At 47.1% G+C, this 22,675-nt stretch overlaps 1 protein-coding gene across 3 annotated transcripts in view; it reads left to right on the top strand.

Moving 5' to 3' along the window:
- Positions 1-22,192, top strand: part of LOC119181771 (uncharacterized) — a 130,213-nt gene extending 108,021 nt beyond the window's left edge. For all 3 annotated transcript variants that reach the window (XM_075875371.1, XM_075875372.1, XM_075875373.1), the window contains 5 exons: positions 2,668-7,619; positions 8,368-8,493; positions 10,328-10,503; positions 12,369-12,467; positions 21,827-22,192. In XM_075875371.1, coding sequence (XP_075731486.1) covers positions 2,668-7,619; positions 8,368-8,493; positions 10,328-10,503; positions 12,369-12,467; positions 21,827-21,973 — 5,500 coding nt within the window. In that variant the 3' untranslated portion in view covers positions 21,974-22,192. The remainder of the gene's footprint in view (positions 1-2,667; positions 7,620-8,367; positions 8,494-10,327; positions 10,504-12,368; positions 12,468-21,826) is intronic.
- Positions 22,193-22,675: the final 483 nt, after the last annotated feature.

Raw genomic sequence — 22,675 nt, forward strand, 5'->3', positions numbered from 1 at the left:
ACACATGTCTGACATCGAGCATTGTCGCAACAACAAGAAGAGGACAACAATGAAGCAAGCACACTGGGAAAAGTAACGCGGACAACGTCATCTGGAATCGGAATGTAACTGCGGGATGGCTCAAACACAGTTGTGAAATATGAAACGCTAGCGTTTGCTACTCTCGAACGCCACAATTACGGATTTTTTTTGTAATAATTTTGCCCCTACAGTTTGTCGTCGTCGTCGTCGTCATCACCATCATCATCATCATCATTGCAATAATCCTCCTCTCATTGTCAATTGTAATCTGTAGAAGTTTCTGGAAATATAAAAAAAGTTCGTCAAATTCAATTTCCCGGCGATGGCAAAAATGTCCGATGTAGCCGAATCATTGAGAGTGTCAAGAAATTATTGAACAGGTGTTTATTACGTCAGCGCATGTTAATTTTCTTGTCGAACGCCTGAATCCTGTACTTCGTTTGCATAAGAACAGTGCAAAAGTCGTTATTTTTGAGATCCTGCATGCGACTTCGTTCATAACGTAACCACGGCAGGAAACTGTTGTGTTTAATTAGCCTAAAAATTTCTCTGCACTCGACCTTTATTGCACGCTGCTACGATAACTACGCGCACTTTACGATAGTTATTTCGAAGACAAAATGGCTGGCACATGACTGATTGTACATCACAATGTAGCAGACGAGCTTTATGCCGGCAAGCTGACGGCGCCTCAGAGCTATTCAGCAGTTTCCCCTCGTGCGTGAGTTTTATTACTTTTCGCGTGCATTGCATCGAGTTAAGACGAATCTGCTCAGTGCCAGAACCGGTCGTAAACCATGGTAACTAACTGTGGTAACTGTGGTAAAAACGAACCTGAACCGTGGTAACTAACTGTTGTAACAAACTGCCGTAACTGCAGTAAAAACCATGGTAACTAACTGATAAAGACCGCAAAAAGTGCGCACATCGCTGCCTCGTTTCCGTTGTCTCCGAACACCGTTTTCGGTCTTCTGCATCACCTATTTTCGAGATTCATCTTCGGCATGTTCCAAAGTTTGTCCGAATTAAACGGGCCGCAGCCAAAATGACAGAATTGAGGGTTTGATGCCATTGAGTGATACACACGGTAGCTGGGACTAGAAGACATGTCCGAGTTGTCTGACGTTGCGAGTGTTGATTTAACAAACAGTGAGGGCTACAGTTTCTCATTCTCTGACCTAGAAACGTCAATTGTTTTAGCATAGCAGGGGCAATGCTTCAGATAAACGGATGCGGGATTTCTGACGAAAGCCCAAATATTCTGACGTTTCCCGTATTGTAAGGTGCTCCTGTTTATTGTGAAGTAACAGGCATTGAGTCACCACGAAATTACGTGAGACGGCTGGAAGGGGAAGATCAAAGCTTGGGAATGAAAAATCCATTCACAGGGTGTTGCGTGCTAGAAAAGACGTTATGAGATGTGGACTTGTCATTCCCTTCTCAGTTGTAGCATTGAAGAAGAGAAGTCCGCTTTTCGAAACGCCAGATTTAGCACAAAACACCGTATTTAGGGAATCAAATGTTATTTTGACCCACTCTGAGTGTTTGCTGCATTGTGAATGGTGCCAAGGCTACTCTTGATGAAACCAACATTTCTTTTCTACACCGATAGTGTTGCCATGACTGTTTTTAATGCAACCGATGAAACCAAGAAAACTACATCGTGAATTGTGTGGTTTTATTTTTTATACTAATTTCGACATCAATAAAAAATTGGAATGAAAATCGTCATACCGCATATAGGGACCAAACCAAAAACCTCAGAATAAAGCGCTCCATGTTCTGCGAGTTTGGCTACTGCGCCACTCGCTTTCGCATCTACCTTATTGGGTCCGTATCTTTGTGTGATTATATTAATGGCCAGCACTGTGTTGTGGCCAGCTGGCGTTACGCAGGGCGTGATGCTATAACCAGGAGGGAAATGACTATAATGTGATGTGATGAAGTGTTCATGGAAGACCACATTGAATTCCTATACTTTGGCACTATGTGATGGCGTGAGAATGTGATATAGTGACTTAATCACGTGGGCATTTTCTGCATCCCTTTGGTTGGCGTTGACGCCGTGGGTACGGTGATAATCAATTATCGCGTTTGATGAGACATCTACGGGCTTCACCCTAATATGTAGTACAGTAAATTTTGAAGTAATTAATTTAGACGCACATACTCCACAAAATTGATGGTATTGTTTTGTTTTTTGTACAAATGAATTGAGTAAGCTTCATGTGAACAGCAGTTACTGTCTGATGCTGTGCATCTTAATGGCCTTAAGCTATGCCCTTGAGGCTGATGATTTCAGGGAGATTAACTCTACCATTGCATCTGTATGTGGTTTTAGTCGCTTCGTATATTTTGGAGTAATGAATCTCCGGCGTAACTGACAGTGCGGCCAAATGATTCATCGTGGGTATCAGCGAGTTTGCTTAAGTGACAGAACTAAACAATGAGTAACGAATCTCTCACTATGGAACAGCCAGCTGTGATTTTGCAAGGGGTAGTGTTGTCACACTTAATAAAATGTGAAATGTTTTGTTGTCATATTTAGTAAAATATGAAATGCTCTTGTACGGAGAGTTACTAGAGAATAACTGTATAAGAGTGCTTTTATCAATTAGATGTGGGTGCTCTCCTTTCTTTTTGCAGATTGAAATCACGAGCACAGAGCGAAGAGGCACTCTCGCAAGATATCGAAGGGGAGAGCGAACGACTACCTCGGCGGAGGCCAAGTCGCGAAGCCGGTTCGCGCCGCTCGAGCATCGCCGTGTCCGTTGACCGCGCAGAAGCCACACCGGAGGCGGAAGTCGAGCCGGAAGCGGGTGAAGCCGAGGCCAAAGCCAAGGCGAAAGCTGAAGCACAAGCGGCAGAAGCCGCGCGAGACAACCACGCAGGAGGAGGCGGCGGTAGTAGTAGCGCGGAGGACGCGTCCTCGGACCAGGAAGCGCGCACCGGTCACGTTCAGGCGTCACCTTCAGAGGCGGAGGTCGATAGGGTCGCGTCCGAAGCCGATAGGGATCGCGACGAGCAACAGGAGGAGGCAGCTAGGGTCGAGGACGGGTACAGCGGGCGCGAGGAGGCGGAACCGGAAGGCGAGTCGCGCGACTACTTCCACGAGGAAGGTCCGTACCGGTTGGAAGTTACCGAGGAAGAGGAAAACGAGGAAAGCGCGTTAGCACAGGCGACAGCAGTCGCGCCCGTAGGTAAGGCAGGCGACGTGATCACCGCGCCGTCCAGCCAGCGCACGTGGAAGACGACCGGTGCTGGCGACCGAGCATCCAGAAGGAGTAAGTACCCCAGCAGCGTAGGACAACCCCAACTCCAGAAGCAACAACAAAAGCAGCAGCTGTCCACGCGGGCACCTGCAGCGACCAGCGGTGGTTCCAGCGTCAACCAGGCTGTAGCCGGGGGTGTGAAGGCCGCATCGAAGAGCGAAATGAGCGCTCCAGAAAGAGTCACCGGAGGCAAGAGCCGGAAGCAGCCCAAGGGCAAATCTTCGGGAGTCACGGTTCAAGTGGCCAAAGTGCGATTGATTCCGGGCAGGCCTGCGGCCGACGCCGGCACGGCTGAAGCCGAGGCGGAGGTGTCGGAGATCAAAGATTACGTGAGGAGAGGCAGCGAGCGGATCCGAGATGGCGTAGGTGAACGCGACGCCTCCAGAAGGGCGTCCAGGAATGCGGTCATCAACGTCGACACCGCCCGCACTGTGGTCGAGAGCTACAGGAAGAGCGATGCCGCGGCAGCGGCGGCAGCCAAGAAGCCAAAGAGAGAGCGGACCTTCGACGTTGAAGTGTACGTGACAGAATTGGGTGAGACCGGCACGCAGACGGGGGGAGGGTCTGAAGCGTCGGTCAAGGCTGCGAAAGAGCGGGGGTCTTCGTCCAAGGGTGGAGGTGGTGGTAGTGGCGCACGGCGCCGGTCTCGAAGCCACAAGTCGTTGAGCAAGAGTGACACTCGTGGTTGTTTGATCGGTGATAAGGGACACGTAAGGGGCGATAAGGGAACAGACACTACGGACGCGGATGCGAGTAGCCTAGCCGATAGTGCAGGTATTGTTCAAGACGATCCTTCTATGAAAGACGACAGCGAAGCTGAAAGGGAACTGTGTGAAATCGAGTCCAATCTACTGGAAAATGAACGACAAATAACACACACCAGAAACAGTGTTGACGCAAACATTTCTGCGGATGATGAAAGCTCTAGCGACGAAACGAGCATTGATCACGCTTCTGTTCTGAACGAGGCTCCACACCCTGCTTTGGATAGCAGCTTAGATGGCGATAAAATCAAGCCTTCTGTAACGGAGCTTCAGGGTATGGCGAATACACCCAAGATAGAGGATAATATCGCAAGTACCGAACAGAGCGATGCTGCCAACGATGCTTGGCAGTCATTGACGTTAAGCGATGATGACAAGACTGGATACAGCGAAAAAAGTGGCACTGGTGAGAAAATAGGTGACAATGTGTTGAACGACAACAACGCCTTTAGAACGGCTGCAGCCGACACTCATGAAGTTGAAATTATTGAATCAGAAGAGTCAACATTCACATTTAATCAGAGGCAAACAGACGTCGTTGACAATCATGGTTATGCGGCGTCGGAACCAGATGAATCTGAGAAGTGTAATGGTCTTGGTGAAACCAGTACTCCAAATCCGAAGGACATGGACTCCATGCTTGTGACTGAACGAAACGACATCGACCAAATTCAAAATAAATCAAAGGGCATCGACGACGAAGAAAGCAACAACCATAGTTCAAGAAACACAGAATCATCGCTGGGTATTGAAAGGTTCGACTCACCCGGAGTGAAACACAAAGAAGAAGACATCCAGAGAAGGGAAAGAACTGATGACAAGGGCGCTGTCGCGATTGATGAGGAAAATGCGCTCCCAGGCGAAAAAAAGACGGTCGACGAGCATCAATCTACTCCTTCGAAAAGTGGACGCCATCTACAGCAAAGCGGTAACGGAGAAAATGAAAGCAGGAATGACGACAGCAACGATACCGACGCCCCCGAGAAATGTACAGCAGATAAGAACTACGAAAAGGCGTTAGAAAACCATGATAATGTTGATGATCAGGCTGAGAATGAAGGTGGCACTAGTTCAAGAGTAAACAACAAAGTAGAAGGAACAACGGAAGTGGACACCGAGAAAAACGTGTCTGAGGTTGGTACTCGACCAGGAACAGCTGCAGCAGGAGATGAACAAAACGACTTTCGGAGTGATAAAAGCCATTACGAGCATATAGCCGACGGTGATTCAGAACTTCCTGGCAGCCACGCCAACCTTGAAGATGGAAAAAATAGCGGGAGTTATGTGCAAGCAGAACCTGAAAGTGCGAATGGTAATAAAGGTGCACAAGTCGCCGAAAGTATTGATCAAAGGGATGATGCGGCAGCAAACTTGGACGAACGGTCTCTTAATGAGACAGACATCACTAACATCACCAGTGATACTGAAGGAAAGGAGAGCGGAGATACGCATAATGAACAGAGGAAAGTCAGTGTATTACCGGAACCTGATGGAAAGGTGCCAAATGAAGAACAGAATCCTCACGTTGAGTCGAACGAATCTGATACGCTTTCAACAAAAGACAAAGAAGACGCGATTGGAAGTGAGCTTGTTGCTGGAAAACCAGCAATTGGAGCATCCTCAGTCGCTAGAGAAGACGCGGAAACGAACGATGACATTACGCAGGAGGCAACAAAATACGAGCCTACGGCTCTTACGAATCAAATCAGAAGAACGAATGACGAAGAAAATTACGTCGGTGAAGCTACGGATGAAACCTCTCCTTTGGTGGAAGGAGCGGATAATGCAAAGGATGAAGTCGCACACGAAGAGTCAAGAGCCGAACCTCTTACAAACGGCAAAGGCTTAGAAGACGAGGCTAAAAATGATAGTAACGAACATATTCAAGATGGAAGCTCGTTTGCAAAAAGAAAGGGAACAGATGAGCAGGACAGCAATGTTGTGCCGGATGCAGTTGAACATAACGAGGTGTCTAAAGGTAAAGCGGTAGTGGAAAACGTTAATAGTAATATCGTGTCTGAGGAGTCTGCTAGCAACGATGATTCCGTAAAAAGTCTTTACGTAGAAGCACAGACAACCAATACATATATGGACGCTCCAGAAAGAGCTGTCAGTGATGACCATGAAGGAGAGTTCATTGAGCGTGAACCAACCAGCAACAGCAACAAATGTGCGGGAGACAGTGCACAAGATACGGTGGACAGCCACGATGAAACAGCCTCAGAGACATTGAATGCTGCGGGTGATCCCCAGGAGGCATCGGCCACAGAAGGGAAGTCTTATGAGAAACCCAGTCGTGGCAGCGAGGACCCTGCCTCTTCAGATTCAGTAGAGATAGCTGACGCTGGAGAAGGTGATGCGGACCCTATCCTTGCTACCAACGAAGAAAAAAGCGATGAAGAGGTACAAGGCCCTACGCACCTTGACGAGAAAGACCTCGACAATGAAGATAGTGATTTAAGGGAGCATCATCATCCGAGTGATGGAAGTCTTGGTGCAGAAGGAACAGTGGTACCAGACCAGGAGCAGCAGGCGAATGAGGCCGAAGATGAGCCGGCGGTGGATCTGATTGGCGAGAAAGGGGAACATGACGACGAAAACAAGTCTGGTGATGTCGAACAAAACGTCTCACAAGAAATAGCAGCAGAAAGCGCAAGGACGAAGTATATTGCAGATCAAGCTAATCAGACTGAGACTGCCGGTGAACAAGATGAAGTAACGAAACATGCCAATGAACATAACAGGACGGAGCAAATAGAAGATTCCGAAACGAGTGCCGAACAAGGGAAACTGGCAAATGCTACAAACGGGCAAGAAGATAACGAGCCCGAGGTGCATGCCGAAGAAGATGGCGTAGTGTCTGCACAGACGCAAGATCTTGCCGAAGAAATGGAGTCACCCGCTGCAGCTACGGACCGCGTTTCACCAACCACCGACGTGGACACGTCCCGTGCCGAAGACGACAGTGCGTTCGCCGATGGTACGTGCACCAGCACTCCTTCGCCTGCCACGAGCAGGGCCGAGTTGACGTCACCCAAAGACCTCCTCCGAGAGGGCGAGAACCTCGACGAAGGCATCCTAGCGGACGAGCCACCCACGACCACGGTCTCCGAGAAAGACCCCGACGAAGACGGAGAAGGCGACGGCGTTGTCGACGCGACTTCTTCGAGCAGCGGCCGCGGTAGCCGTGCTACCGTTACCGAAGTACCGCTACCCGTCACGCAGAAACCGCAAATCCGTGGTATTCAACAGCCCCTCTCCAGGGCTTCGAGGAACGCGGAAGCTGCGAAAGCGTCAAAAATCAGGGCTCCCAAGGGCGTCAGCGTGCTGCCGTCGAAGTTCAAGCCGACGATGAGACGACACGACCGGAAGGAGCATCCCGCGATCGGCGGGACCGGAGGCGTGCGGAGAGTGCGATCCAACGGCGAGAACATCGACCAGGCGCCCGTGGTTGCATCCGGAACTGCGCTGACGACGCCCGAACAGCGTCTGGACAATGCTGGCAGGCTGCTTGGCAGGCATAGCCGCAGTGTAAACATGGAGGAGCAAGGACTCGTTGAGAGTAAGAGAGCCCCTTGGAAGCGCAGCTCGCACATCTTCGTTCAGGTCACACTCCCTCTCTCTTTATCACTGTCACCTGTCTTTCTTTCTCTTTTTTCACCGTCTCTTCCTTGTTGTATGTGAATGTTTGTGTGAGTGTCTTTACGTCACTGTGCACTTCGTTGATGGTCATCAATTGGCCGATGTACTAACTAGTTGATTCGTAAAGTATATTCACCATAAAGTAAGCTGTCGAGGCTGCCCTCACCTTTGTTGTCTGATAAAAAAATTGAAGCACTTACACACTAGTTGAAACTCATAGGAGGAATATTCTGGCTATCTCATTGGTTTTAAAGATAGAGTAATACTTTTATGTTAGGAGACAGAAAGCTTTAGTCACCTGTAACCAGAAATACCACAGCTGAAATACATCTAAATGTTTGGTGAAGAGCGCAAGCCCCCGCAGCAGCAATGCATGCGGACTTTACTTTCAAACAGATAAAGCAACTCCAAAGAATTTAAGTAATAATAAACTGATACAAGCGAATACTCAAGCCACCAAATTGTGGCCGAAAACTTTGATTCAGCCTTCCGCATTACATGGAAGTGAGAAAAAAAAAGAAACTCACTATTTCATGTTACTTAGATGAGACATTTGATAGGATCTTCACTGGCAGCGATATACGCGATATGTGGACGAGCAAGCTCCAGATAGGCACCTTTTTATGGCATTGGCTGTTTTTTGCTTGCCTCCCCCGAATTCTTCGCAGTCGCAAGGCTACAAAAAAAGCTGGATGCTCTGCGGGAGGAACGACTCGCCTGCGAAGCCAAGAGAGAAGACCTGCTGCGACGAGCAAAGTTTCTCCAGGGCAAAGCTTCGTCCACGCGAGACCAAGGTGACAGCGAGAGCATTTGGGATCTGAGAACATTGTATTTTTCAACTGCCACATGATGCTATATTTATCATGATATAGCCTCAAGAACTAAATGCAGGCACAAATATAAAGTGTGTGTGTGTGTGGGGGGGGGGGATTCTGAGAGTGCCTTTCAAGATGAGAGTACCAGTCGGCGTAGTTTGAAGCGAACTTACGCCAAACCTCATTTAGCCAGTTTGAGGTGAAAATACGATCAAATAAACCTTGGTCGAACGATCGCAGTCTACGAGATAACACCTGGTGCGGCCTCGTTGTGTCCAACTTGTCACCCTTATCTCGATATTGAACATTATATGCTGAAGTGCAGCGAACTTAGTTTTGAATTGTTTTCTTTCAAGCACTAACACAAAGCCCCAGTTGTGTTCCCTCGTCAATGTCTTGCGGTGGCGCTGCTTCTTCTTTCCAAATCAGAATGTACCAATTGGCCCAATTTAGGAGTTTAACACAATTCGTCCCTTGACGGAGTGAATTATATGGTGTTTCTGCGAGGACACTGGATAATGAAGAAGGAGGTGTCACGGCCATTATTAAAGCTTTTAAGGGCTACGAAACTCAAATGTGATTGGTGATTAACTACAGTGGAAACCTATCTGCGCTAACGCTCGCATGTGAACGGTAATGAGTGACACTCTTAATTAGGTGCGGTTTGGTGGTGTGGGGAGCCGGCACAGTACCGTACGTGGTATAGCTAATGAGTGTGCGCATTGTTGCATTGTGCTGAGTGCTTGCTCCTCGTAGCCCGCCCGCTCTTCGCTTTAGGAAAATTATCATGTTTTAACGTAACCTGAAGTGGTTTAACCAGGTAGGGCAATCATTTGGTATCTCACAAGGCTAGATTCAACAGCAACATTAGCCTGCTTTAATATTAATAAATTATAAAAATAACTTTATTTCAACATCAGCATGAAGAAATGCAACACTGGTGAGGCTACACGGGGTTTGCAAAAAGCGTCCTGTGTCCAGCAAACCGTTATCTCCAATCGACGATAGAATTGACACACTACGGCAGTCTGATATAGTGAATTATCTTGATAAAATGCATGGAATTCTTCGCTGATCACTGGTGCTCATTCACTGCCCCATCTTCAGAGTGAAGCAAGAATGACTCACGATCTTTCAATTGTATCCTTGATTACTAAAGTCGTGTTCCTCAGAGAACGCCACCTCAGTGAGCATTTGTGATCTGAATGGTATTCTGTCTACATTAATTGAGGACTATCATCATTTGTGCCTCTTTCTAGTGCCGTCTGTTGAAATTCTGATAAAAACCATCAAAAGGGGGCCCCTCGTACTTTTGAACCCGATTCATCTCTTCATTTTTACTTCTTTCTCACTTCTGCCATTTCCTACGGAAAACTTAGAAGCTGTCGGCAGCCGGCCGAATTCGTGCACACTTAGTTAACGGTCACAATCTTACATGCAGAAAAGGAGGAATCGATGAATGGACGAAGAAACAGAATAGGAGCGTTGGGCGTTAACATGATATTTCTACAGGTTACAACAGAATTTCAGATCACGATTCACGGTGCTTGGCTGATGAACACTTGGATGCTGCGCGAGATCGATAAAGGAAAAGAAAGATGTTGTAACTTGGTTGTAGTCTCCGGACAGCGACATCGGCAAGTTGGAATGAGTAGTTGGAAAAGAAGCTATAAATAGACTTAGCTGATGCGCAAAAGTGAGGACGGGGAATTCACAGACACAAAGCAAAAACAAATTTGTACAAATCGAACCAAAATAATTGAAAGTATGAAACGTCACCGCCTCCTTGCGTGTCTGTACGTGTCGTTCGCAGCCCGCGACATGTGGCGGCGTCGCTACGCCGAGGAGAAGAAGATCACGCCCAAGCTGGAGGAAGAGAGCGCCCGCTGGAGGCTCGAGTTGGAGCGACTGCACCGGGAGCTGCTCGCCAGGGTCGAAGGAGAGCTGCGCCTGACGGGATACCCGCGCTTCGAGCAACCCTCGAACAAGGTGAGACGGAGCGTAGTGATCTCCGAAAAAAGAGTTTGGAGGACGCCCGAGCTTCGTCTTTAGCAGTGTAACGTGACAGCTGTATTGGGCTTACGACTAGCAACATATGTGGTGTCCTGAACATGTGCGCTTACAGGAGAGCCATGGCTGAGAACACGGGTCATACGACAAGGTAAAAGGGTGGCAGAAACCTCCAACGCTAGAAGTTTATGCAGTCAGTTTGGATCGGTAGCTAGTGAAACGGCTAGTCGCAATAGGGTTCAACCATGCATCTATGCTTCACGTGTGCCCCTAGAGTCACTACACAGAAATGACGTGTGACTGAAGAAGCATACGATACGTCTTTTTCAGTTGCCTCGTTGTTATTGTTTCACCTGTAATAAAGTCGGTTCGCATCGACGTGATATAAAAAAAACTAAACTATTGTGATTTCTCCCCGTCCACGCTTCGTCTCTGTTCTGCAATTTATTATGCTTTATAGGCAGGGTTTACGGAAGGAATCCTGGAACTGCGAAGTACTCATCAGGCGAGCATACAAAAGTAAAACAGGAGTATCTTGACCTTTTTTTGTTTTCTAGCAATGATCCTAAATATTTTGTTGCGTCGAATGTACTGCTCTTCCTGTCAGGCTTAGTTCAAAATATTTATGTACACTCTACCTTATTTATGTGCATTCAACTTTAATGTGTATTGTGTGTATTCCCATATGTTTTGAGTTAATAAGTGTTTCTGTGTATTTCGTGAATCGGTTTCTTGGTGCAGCTGGGAGACAGAGAAGGATAGCCTGAGCGGATATCTGACACTATGTTCCTGCCCTGAAAGACTTTAGGGGCTTTGCCGCACAAACACCCTTATTAAGGCAGAGCACGCTTTACAAAAGACATACAATTAGCACGACGATAAAAGCGACATACAATCGATAGCGAAGACAATAAAAACATTACTAGACAAAATTATAAAAAACACGGTTGACTAAAAGAGACTGCTAAAGATAACACTTCTCTAGAGAAATATTGACACAAACACAATGACCCAAGGGGCTACACGATGTAGATAAATATTTATCATTATGAAATGCTTACGGAGCATTCAAGTTTCAGGCGAGAGTATCTATAGAATAAACAGATAATTATCACCAGCCGACAAGGGGGATTAGTGTAATAAGGTGACATGTCTCGATTGAATAGCTACTCACCATCGGCTGCCAGATCGCAAAACGAGAGAGGTTTGGAATCTGCTGGCTGCCCTGGTCATCTGTGGGGAAAAGGTTAAAGTCGATTAAAAAAATACAGATCACATGAGTAATAAAAGTAGGCAGTAGCTCGACACTCTTTTTAACAGCAACATTTTTTTAATAGCGACAGCAACAACTAAAAGGCAAAATTGGAACAGTTACTTGTGGTGCACTATTTTTGTCGGAAATTTGTCCTACAGGTAATATCAAAAGCGGTGCCTTCGTTGCTTTTTGAATATTTAAGTTGCGGTAAGCATGTTCACTTTACGCAAATCGGACGCAATACTGAACAACCAAGCGGCTTGTTGGATATTCTTGTTTCGAGTAATCATAGCGTAAAAATGAACTACATGCCTTCACTTGCGAAGCTCACAAGTGTAGAGTTCCAGGTGAGGCTGCATCGCACCGTATTGATAATGAATACAACCAATCAAGTGATAGAGTGTTCCTAATAAAAAAAAAAGACTTTGTCACCTGCAAGTTTTCTGGGAAACACCATTTGGAATTGTTAAACTTTCTTGACGTTTTTTGTAATGACGTTGCCACGTGCGAAATACTACCGTATAAACAAGTGTATGTAGAATTTCTGAAATGACCTTGTCTGACTCTAAAATTATTTGTTTTTCTTCAGCTGAGCTACAAAATAATGGTCGCCAAAGTTCTACAAGAGATTGAAGACCTGAAGCGACGCCTGGAATACACCCGAATCTCGCTCGGCGCCGAAGTCAGGGTACGTATTTTCACTGCTCTTCAACATGTGACAATACACAAACCGATGGAACAGCGGGACCGGGCGCATATCTGCCGTGGCGTAATACCAACGCTAAAAACGGCAGATCACACAAATCTGTACATAAGTTGACCCTAAAGTATTAACATGACTATATATAGAGTCGTGATAAAATGTGATAAGTGTCAAATTTTAAATTCACTGAAGGCCAGTGATGTTCTCGAACACAGCGAAGTTTTGGTAAAACGAGCCCTTAGGTATACACTTCTTTCCCATATATATATATATATATATATATATATATATATATATATATATATATATATATATATATATATATATATATATATATATATATATATATATATATATATATATATATATATATATATATTATGACGACTCGGTTGTAGCGAGGTTTATTGGCCGTGAACTCGGGAACGAACAAGCGCAACGGACCCGACAAAGAAGCGCTCGTGCCAAGCAGATGATGATTGTCAGCCAGAACATATGATGATGATTGACTGCTGTTCAGATGAGGATGAAGCGCATAATAGATCCCTACACTGATTCCCCCCCTGTGGAAGCGGCCAGCCTGGCCGCTGCGGGCGGGTAGTCAAGGTGACGAGGAACGCCGTGTGAAAGGCTTCATGCGGGAAACGTGTACAATTTCGGTGCTGCGGTAACGGCGGTCAGCTGGCACGACAAGAGGCGTCACACGGTAGTTGACAGGTGAAGTCTGCTCTAAAACAACATATGGGCCGATGAATCGAGGCTGGAACTTGTCGCAGAGACCAGGTGTGCGAATTGGTGTCAATAGCAGCACCTCGTCACCCGGTCGGAATGATACCACACGATGAGAGGTGTCGTAGACGGCCTTCCTTGCTTGTTGCGTAGCTTCCGTGTTCATACGAGCGCGCTGGCGGCACTGGGCAAGGCGAGAAATATATTCTTCGCAAGAAGATGGTGATGTAGGGCCATTGCTGGTGAAGAAGGAAACATCGATAAAGAAAGTAGGTGAACGTCCGTAAACGAGATAAAACGGTGAGTAGCCTGTTGTGCGCTGAACAGCGGTGTTGTAGGCGAAAGTGAGGAACGGTAGAAGTTTATCCCAGTTTCTGTGATCCGGTTGAATGTATACGGCGATCATGTCGGCAAGGGTTCGATGAAATCTCTCGGTCAGACCATTTGTTTGAGGATGGTAGCTAGACGCCATCTTGTGTGTGGTACCAGAAACGCGAAGAACTTCACCTAAAAGCTGTGATAAGAACACATTTCCACGGTCACTCAGAAGTACACGAGGTGCACCATGACGTAGTATTATGGCCTGAAGGACGAAGTCGGCAACTTCCGATGCTGAACCAGTAGCTACTGAAGTTGTCTCGGCGTAGCGTGTCAAATGGTCTACGGCGGTGACTATTCATCTATTTCCAGCACCAGTAACAGGAAGGGGTCCATAAAGATCGACACCGACGACCTCGAAAGGTGTTGTAGGGCACGTCATTGGCTGTAACTGACCAGCTGGGGGAGATGTCGGAAGTTTGCGAAGTTGGCATGGAGAGCAGGAACCCACGTACTTTGCTACGCTGGTAGAAATCCCAGGCCAATAAAAGCGGCTTCGAATGCGGTCGTAGGTTTTTTGAAAGCCTAGGTGGCCAGCAGTTAAATCGTCATGAAAGGCGTTAAGTACATGATGTTGAAGAGCGCGTGGCAGAACAGGTACCCAGCGTGTGCCGTCAGGATGATATATGTGACGATACAGCACACCGTCCTGAAACTTGAAGTGCTCGAGTTGTCGACGAAGGCGTGCATTGGGTGGACGCGTAGCTCCTGAAAGGTGGTCTATAATGCGCCGACAATACGGGTCAGCCTGCTGGTGAGAACTGAAGGGTTGTTCATCGTCGATTGGCGGTTGGTACAGCGAGGCGAGCAAGGCAACAGAAGTGGGAGTCACGTCCGCACTGGTGTCGTTGGAGGTGGCAGCTGGAGTGTCGAACGACGCTGTAGGTAGTGGGCAACGAGAAAGAGCGTCGGCGTCTTGATGTTTTTTTGCCCGATTTATAAATAATCTCAAACTGATACTCCTGCAGGCGTAAAATCCAACGACCCAAGCGTCCGGACAAGTTCTTCATTGTAGAAAGCCAGCATAAGGCGTGGTGGTCCGTTACGATGGTGAATTGACGGCCGTACAGATAAGGACGGAACTTTTGTATGGACCAAACCACAGCGAGGCACTCCTGCTCAGTGATGGTATAGTTTTTTTCGGTAGAAGTTAGCACTCGGCTAGCATATGCGATGACCCTTTCCCGTCCAGAGTTATCGCGTTGGAGGAGAACAGCACCTATACCGCAGCCGCTGGCGTCGGTATGCAGGAGTGTTGGGGCGGTGTCATCAAAATGGCAGAGTACAGGCTCTGACGTCAAAGCTTTCTTCAATAGGTGAAACGCCGACTGACATTCCTCGGACCACACAAAGGGTGCATTAGATGCAAGTAGTTTGTGAAGTGGCGCAGCTATTGAAGCGAAATTTTGTATGAAGCGACGAAAATATGATGCGAGGCCAAGAAAACTTCGCAAATCCTTAAGTCTTGTGGGGCATGGAAATCGAAGGACGGCAGCGATCTTTTCGGGGTCAGGGCGAATACCGTCCTTGCTGACGACATGACCGAGAACCTTGATGGATTTGGTGGCGAAACGGCACTTCTTAGTGTTGAGCTGCAGACCCGCACCGGCGAGGCATGTTAGGACGTCATCCAAGCGGCTTAGGTGCTGAGAAAACGTTGATGAAAAGATGATAATGTCATCAAGGTAGCAGAGACACGTCTTCCATTTCAGACCACGCAGGACGGTGTCGATCATGCGTTCAAACGTCGCGGGCGCATTGCAGAGCCCGAAAGGCATCACGTTAAATTCGTATAGGCCATCGGGGGTTGCAAATGCCGTTTTTTTCTTTGTCGTCATCGTGCATGGGAATTTGCCAATATCCCGAACGCAAATCAAGGCTTGAAAAGTATTCGGCGCCTTGCAGTGAATCAAGGGCGTCGTCGATGCGTGGCATGGGGTATACGTCCTTGCGTGTGATGTTGTTAAGTGCCCGGTAATCAACGCAAAAGCGCACGGAGCCATCTTTTTTCCGTACCAAAACAACAGGGGATGACCAAGGGCTAGTTGATGGACGAATTATTTCTCGTTGGAGCATGTCAGCGACGTTTTCCTCGATGATTTTTCGCTCAGCGAGAGACACGCGGTACGGGCGGCGATGTACAATAGATGTTCCCTCCGTCTGAATGCGATGCGCTGCAGTGGTAGTTCGGCCCAACGTTGAGGAGCAGGTGTCGAAAGAATCGGCGTGTTTCGTTAATAACGCAAGCAACTGCTGCGCCTGCATAGCTGTTAAGTCATCACTGATAAGAGCTGTGAAGGGAGAGGATGAGGCAGGCTTACTCATAGAACGGTCGTTGGTAGAGGCAGGGTTAAGTGGCGTGACGCTGACAGGCTCAGCATCCACAACACAGGCTACTGCAGTGCCCTCTGGCAGGAGAACTTTCTCTGGCGTTTCATTCGTAGCAATGACGAGCGCGGAGCCATGGTGAAAGCGTACGACACCTGATGCAAGGGCTATGCCTTTTGCGACGCAAGTCGACGAAGGGGACACCAAGACGTCGCCGTGATCGATGTCCTTAGAAATCAGGGTCACAATGCGTTCTTGGTGTGGTGGTAGTTCGAGATCTTCGCGAGCGAACAGGCGTAGAGGCTTGTAGACGCCTTCGTCGAACATGGAGTCCGTATTAGTTAGGTGCAGAATCCGTTCACCACAACATATAGCGGCTGAAGAAGAAGATAGGAAGTCCCACCCTAGAATCAGCTGGTGAGAGCACCGGGTAAGCACAGTGAACTCGATGTAATGCAAAATGTCATCAATAAACACACGAGCAGTACAAAGAGCAAAAGGGCGGATAGCGTTCCCCTGGGCTTCGACTAGATTGGGTCCATTATAAGGTGTCATTACTTTCTTCAGGCGTTTGCACAAATCATACCTAATCACAGAAACTGTAGCACCGGTGTCCACCAAAGCGTCCACGAGAACTCCTTCCACCGTAACAGAAACCATGTTGAACGGGTGTGCTGGAGGAATATGAGTCCTACTGTTACATGCAGTTTCTCCTCCGAAAACTGCATCATTTAGTTTTCCGACCGGTTATCAGTAGTAAACGAGGCTGGCCGAAGAGGAGAGGAGGAGCGACGGAAGGGCGAAGGTGATCGGCGTCGGCTTGAACGGTAAGTGTTCCGCGTCTCAGTCGACGCGGGCGGAGATGGAGACCGCTGCTGTCCAGATGAATAACTCCGAGCGTAAGAGTCCCCTCTGGAAAAGTCCCGTTCGCGCATGTCGTACCCGCGACGCTCGTCCTGCTGGCGCTTGCGGCAGAAGCGCGATATATGGCCACGATATCCACAGTAAAAGCATGTTGGGCGAGACGGGTGCCAAGGCGGGTAGTAGGGGGTGTTCGGCACACCGGGAGATAGCGCACTCAAGTGGACTGACGGAGGTTCGGGTGGGATTGGCCGGAAGTGGACCGGTGGTGCAGCAGCAACCGGCGTGAATGATGGCAGCGGTGAAGTAGAGTTTACGTTGCGAGGAGGCGCGGCCGCAACTTGCGCGTACGTTGGAGGGCTTGACGGAGGTGGCTGGACGTAGGCTGGACCGGTGAATGATGTTAGTTCCTCCCTTACGATGTCACGGAGGGCCATGCTTGAAGGCTGTGTGACAGATGGAGAAGGTTTTGAGATACCCATTGATTGAAGTTCTTCTCGTATGATCTCCCGTATCATGTCACGCAGGTCCCGGTCTGCGGCACGGTGTTCACTATTGCCCGACTGAAGGCGAACAGAATCAAGTTCGTCGAGACGCTGACACGTAGAGACGACGTCCGTGACAGTAGAAGGATTCTGGGCAACAAGGGCATTGTAGGCAATGCTTCCGATGCCCTTCAGGATGTGGCGCAGTTTGTCCGACTCGGGCATCGAAGAATTGACGCGCCGGCAAAGCGCAAGGACATCCTCGATATAAGATGTGTATGACTCGCCGGGATGTTGTTGGCGAGTATCTAGGGCCCTCCTCGCTAGAGCGGATCGAACGGCTGGTGTGCCGAATACTTGGCGAAGCTGCTGCTTGAAGGCAGGCCAGTCGGTGAGGTCGATCTCATGGTTCAAGAACCATGTCTTGGCAACGCCCGTGAGATAAAGCGATACTCGGCGGAGCTTGTTAGAGTCGTCCCAGTGATTAGTTGCGCTGACCCGCTCGTAGTTATCGAGCCAGTCCTCCACATCTTCGCCGCGGAGACCAGCGAAGATCGGAGGGTCACGCTGGTGGTTTACGATGTAAAGAGGAGGGGCTTGCGGCGCAGTGACGGCTTGCGGCGCAGAGACGGCTTGCGGCGCAGAGACGGGAGCCGAAAGGGCATCCACCCACTCACTCTGAGACATGTTGGCGGACTGAGGGTCCAAGCGGCGGCCTGAACGGAGCTCCAGCGAGTAGGCGTTGTAAGTAGAGGTACTGGGAACGTCAATCCACCTCCACTACGTATGACGACTCGGTTGTAGCGAGGTTTATTGGCCGTGAACTCGGGAACGAACAAGCGCAACGGACCCGACAAAGAAGCGCTCGTGCCAAGCAGATGATGATTGTCAGCCAGAACATATGATGATGATTGACTGCTGTTCAGATGAGGATGAAGCGCATAATAGATCCCTACAATATATATATATATATATATATATATATATATATATATATATTATAAGGAGGTTTATTGACTAAAACCAACTGCCTGGTTCAGGGGCGGCAGTCACTGTCACGAGCTTAGCTCTTCGTCGTAGTCGTCTTCCAGGCTCTCTGACTAGATACTGTCTCTCTCCCTCTGCCCCACAACATTATATATATATATATATATATATATATATATGTGTGTAGTGGGAGTAATACTTCAGTGGGCCAGTTAGTCTTCGTGAAGGTATGAGATATGGCACAACGGGAGCGTTGTCAACAAGGATAAATATATTTATTTCTCAATAGTTTCGGGAGGGGTCCTCCCCTGATGAAGGGAGGACCCCTCCCGAAACTGTTGGGAAATAAATATATTTATCCTTGTTGACAACGCTCCCGTTGTGCCATATCTCATACCTTATATATATATATATATATATATATATATATATATATATATATATATATATATATATATATATATATATATATATATATATATATATATATATATATATATATATATGTCGCCAACATTTTTTCGGTTGCATGAATATGAGCGCATCGCCGTCGTCGTAGCAAGCGAAATGTTACGCTGCTAGAAACGGGAGTGAAAGTTCCAATGACCGGCATGGAAGGTGAAAACAGGGAGGAAGGAGGATTGTGCAACGCGAAAGAAAGAACGAAATAAAGTAAGGAAGGAATGAAGACAGAAAGAAAGAACGAAAAAAATAATACATAATAAACAAAAGAGAGAAAAAGGAAAAGAAAGAAGGAAAAAAAGAAAAGAAGAAAGAAAGAACTGAAGGAAGAAATTATTACAGAAAAAAAGAATATTATTTTGTAGGGCACGGGCACAGCAAGCTTCGCTTGCCGTCATTTTTTTTCTATTGGGCAACGGCTTCTGAATTGCTCTTTTGTTCTTGTTTCCTATTGTTCAGGGGGAATATTGAGTTATGTATACTGAAGTGCACGTCGTTACTGCAGAAATATAGGGCACGTATCACGTCGTACTTTGGATACCACGGCGTCTAGAAACTTCGCAGGCAATCATAAATGCACACAGCGCCTCGAGTGGCGGTGACGAAAGAGATCACCCCGATATATATGACCCGAGACAGAAACTCTTGTTTCGAGGTGTTTGCTCTGCCACTCACTTTTTTTCGGAATCGATCAGTGTACGAAGCAATGCAGCCCCAGAATGTGGCCAGCCCAGGGATATATGCTCTACGCGAAGGATCCCCACCACTTGCGCAATGAATGATGTACTCTGGTAAATTACGACGGTTGGTCAATACACGTGCTATGCGAATAAGAAAAACACTCCGGAAGATTTCACACCTAGTGGTAGTCGATGGTACGCGAAGCAACCATCGACGAGTTGCATAATGCACACTGTGACAGTCGAATGGTATGCGAAGCAGCCATCGACGAGTTGCATAATGCCGCATCGTAAGACAGGCGTTACTATGCTGTTAGGGCGGACATGTGGACGTGTAGGTTTAGCATGATTCGAGGTAAAATGTGCGACGATGTCTACACACATGCTAGGTGAATCGACGTGCCTGTTGTGTTTGTTGGTGGTGGTGTTGTTGGAGCAGGGGGGGGGGGGGCTGGCCTGACATACATACTCACCAAAATGTTCCGACTATGTCTTTCATGCTTCTTTGCCAGCGGAGTGTGGTCACCAGTTTTTAAACACTCCCAAAAATGAGTGCTTCAAAGAATCGCTAGTACTCCAAAAATGCAGTACGTCATTCCTTTAGGGATTATGAGAACGGCGTCTCTCATAATCGTATGGTGGTTTTGGGACGTTAAACGTCACATATCATCATTCATTTAGGACAATTCACAAGACTCAACATGGCGCCCGTATGATCCACGTGCCCGTGTAAATTGGGTATTGTTGTGCGCGCGATCGGAGCTTAAAGAAAGCACGTTGACGCACGAATTCTGCTAGTAGTCGGTCGCAACGTCGGGACTCACGTTTGAGTGCTGACATTCGTTTCCCCTGGGAAAGGTGCGTGCTACAACGCTTTAACGTGCTTGTGACAAGCAGCGTTCTTTTGTGCATTAAGCCGGTGTCTACAAAGGTCTAGAAAACCTCGAACGTCCCATCGAATTGCGAAAACTGACCGTTGCCGTCATCAACACGAGTAATCAAAAGAAAAATCAGCTTGTGATGACACCACCATACGACGTCACCTGACGTCACAGGCCACGAAAATATGACGTCTTGACGACGTCCCTGTGACGTAGCTTTACGTGTAATCCAAGTACATTGTCGCTTCGTCAAAGTGGGAACGTTAATATTCACAGAAACACGTATTATGCTTCCAGGAACCTCTCACTCATCATTCAAAGTGCATAGCAGCTTTCCGATCGAGAGTTTCGGAATTATTATTCTCGTCTATATTCCTTCCTGGTTAGTGACCTATATAATTGTTTTATGTGTGATACTTTGCTGATATTTTTAATGTGTTCACCGTGGTGGAGCAGTGGTTAGAGTGCTTTGCTACCGATTCGAAAATTGAAGGTTCATATGCTGGCTGCTGCGATCGCATTTCCACGGAGGCGAAATGATTGAGACCAGTGTACTTTGCGATGTCAGTTCACGTACGTTAAGGAACACCAAATGGTCAACTTTTCGCATTCCTCCACTGCGGCGTCTTTAATAGTCGTATCGCGGTTTCGGGACGTGAAAACCTAGGTAATAATACTAGTGGGTTCTTTAAAGTGGACACTAGAGATAAACAATGACATGGTTTAGATTGACAAAATGTGCTCGGAGAAGTCTAATTTCACATTTTTCACTGTCGTAAGTTCATTAATAGTGAGTAAAATCAAGGTTGAAGTTTCATTTTTTTATGGAACTTTTGTGTTTTTTTTTTCAACTTCGCGCCTAAATCTCCGCGCGTGACGTAAGAACTTTCAAAATACAGCCGTCAGCGCCTTTAACACGAACGCTCCACCGCGTGTTCTGCAGCAGTTTGATTGACGCTGACTCCGCGTACTGTTTGGGTTCTGTCCAAGATGCTAACCATACATGCCGACATAATACCCAAGCCTACGCCGAGCTATTATCTAGGCAAAAGCGTCCAGTACTTCGCGGCTGGCACCAATAAAACTAGCCCTGGCCACACATCGAAGTATTAGTGTTAAAGGCGCTGACGGCTGTATGTTTTTGGTATTTTCATTTCATTGGCTCCTTCAAGTTTTTCGAAACTTCATCTGTTATGTCTATGGCAACCAAAAATTCTAATGTGTTTCAATTGTGTCGATGAGAAGCTACATACGACCTAGTGCAGGCTTTCAAAAATTGGTGACGTCACAATGTCTGGTGCGGGAATCCCAAGGTGGCGTCTCCACCCACATCTTGTCACGCGGTTGCTTGCTTACAGAGCGTTGTGTCGTGGCTAGATTGGCGTGTTTTGGGGATGGTGAAACTGTATATTTTACTAATACGCGAAGAATCGTTCCGCTCTTTAGTGTCCTTTTAGGTGAACACAGACGCAGCTTCTGAACCCCCTGTTGACATTCCATAGAATTCCTACGATTTATTCGCCTTTTTTTCGGTTTTCTCGTTTTCTTTTCAGCTACGAACGCATGCCGAGCGGGAGGTGAAAAACCTGCGGGAGGACCTGCTGAAGAAGAAGATCCAAGTTACCCTCACGAAGAAAGAAACTCAGTCCGTCATGGCGCCGTTTCTTAGAGACTCGTTCTATTTCGTCGGTCCCATTTAGAGAAAGAGAGCGAAATCAGATCCACCATTCTTCGAAGTATATAACAGGATCTAGGAGATTGAAAAAAAAACAGACAGAGGACGACTAGATGAAAAGGATATAAGCTACTGTAAGAAAGCGAGTTATAGCTAGAAAGACTCGCTATATCACCGCAAATTCTATTCCGACTATATCTCTTTTTCTATTCTTAATATATTCTGTTATAGTCTGCCGAGCAATCTCTTCATAAGTGGAAACTTTTAGGTTAAAATTATGAAAAAATTACATCCAGCTGACCTATATGACATGATGCCTAAAGAATCATATATTGTTTCGGTCCCATGCTGTGTCTCGTCTGTAGAAAAAAAGGGAAAAAAGCAAGTCTTCACAATGGTTGGAGCTGCGACCTTGCGCTATATTTAAAGGCCAAACTCCCACGAAACTATGAACAGAGTTCATAACAGCGTGCTGTGCAACGAGACGTAGAAGTATTTTGGAAGCAAGATCATTTGCGACCTATTTACTAGCGTCGCGAGATAGGTGCGCTCGTTATAGCCTGGAAGGCATCGCTTGTTGAGACGTTTACAGTTTCAATGTCTGTTAGTGCACATAGGAACATAAACTTCGTACAATAAAACCCTAACACTGAGAATACAATCTGCGAAATCTAAGTTTACTTTAGAGTCAGCAAAGCATAGGCAAGACATCTCGACGCACTTTGAT

Source organism: Rhipicephalus microplus, chromosome 10, assembly GCF_043290135.1.
Source record: "Rhipicephalus microplus isolate Deutch F79 chromosome 10, USDA_Rmic, whole genome shotgun sequence".
Taxonomy (NCBI): Eukaryota; Metazoa; Arthropoda; class Arachnida; order Ixodida; family Ixodidae; genus Rhipicephalus; species Rhipicephalus microplus.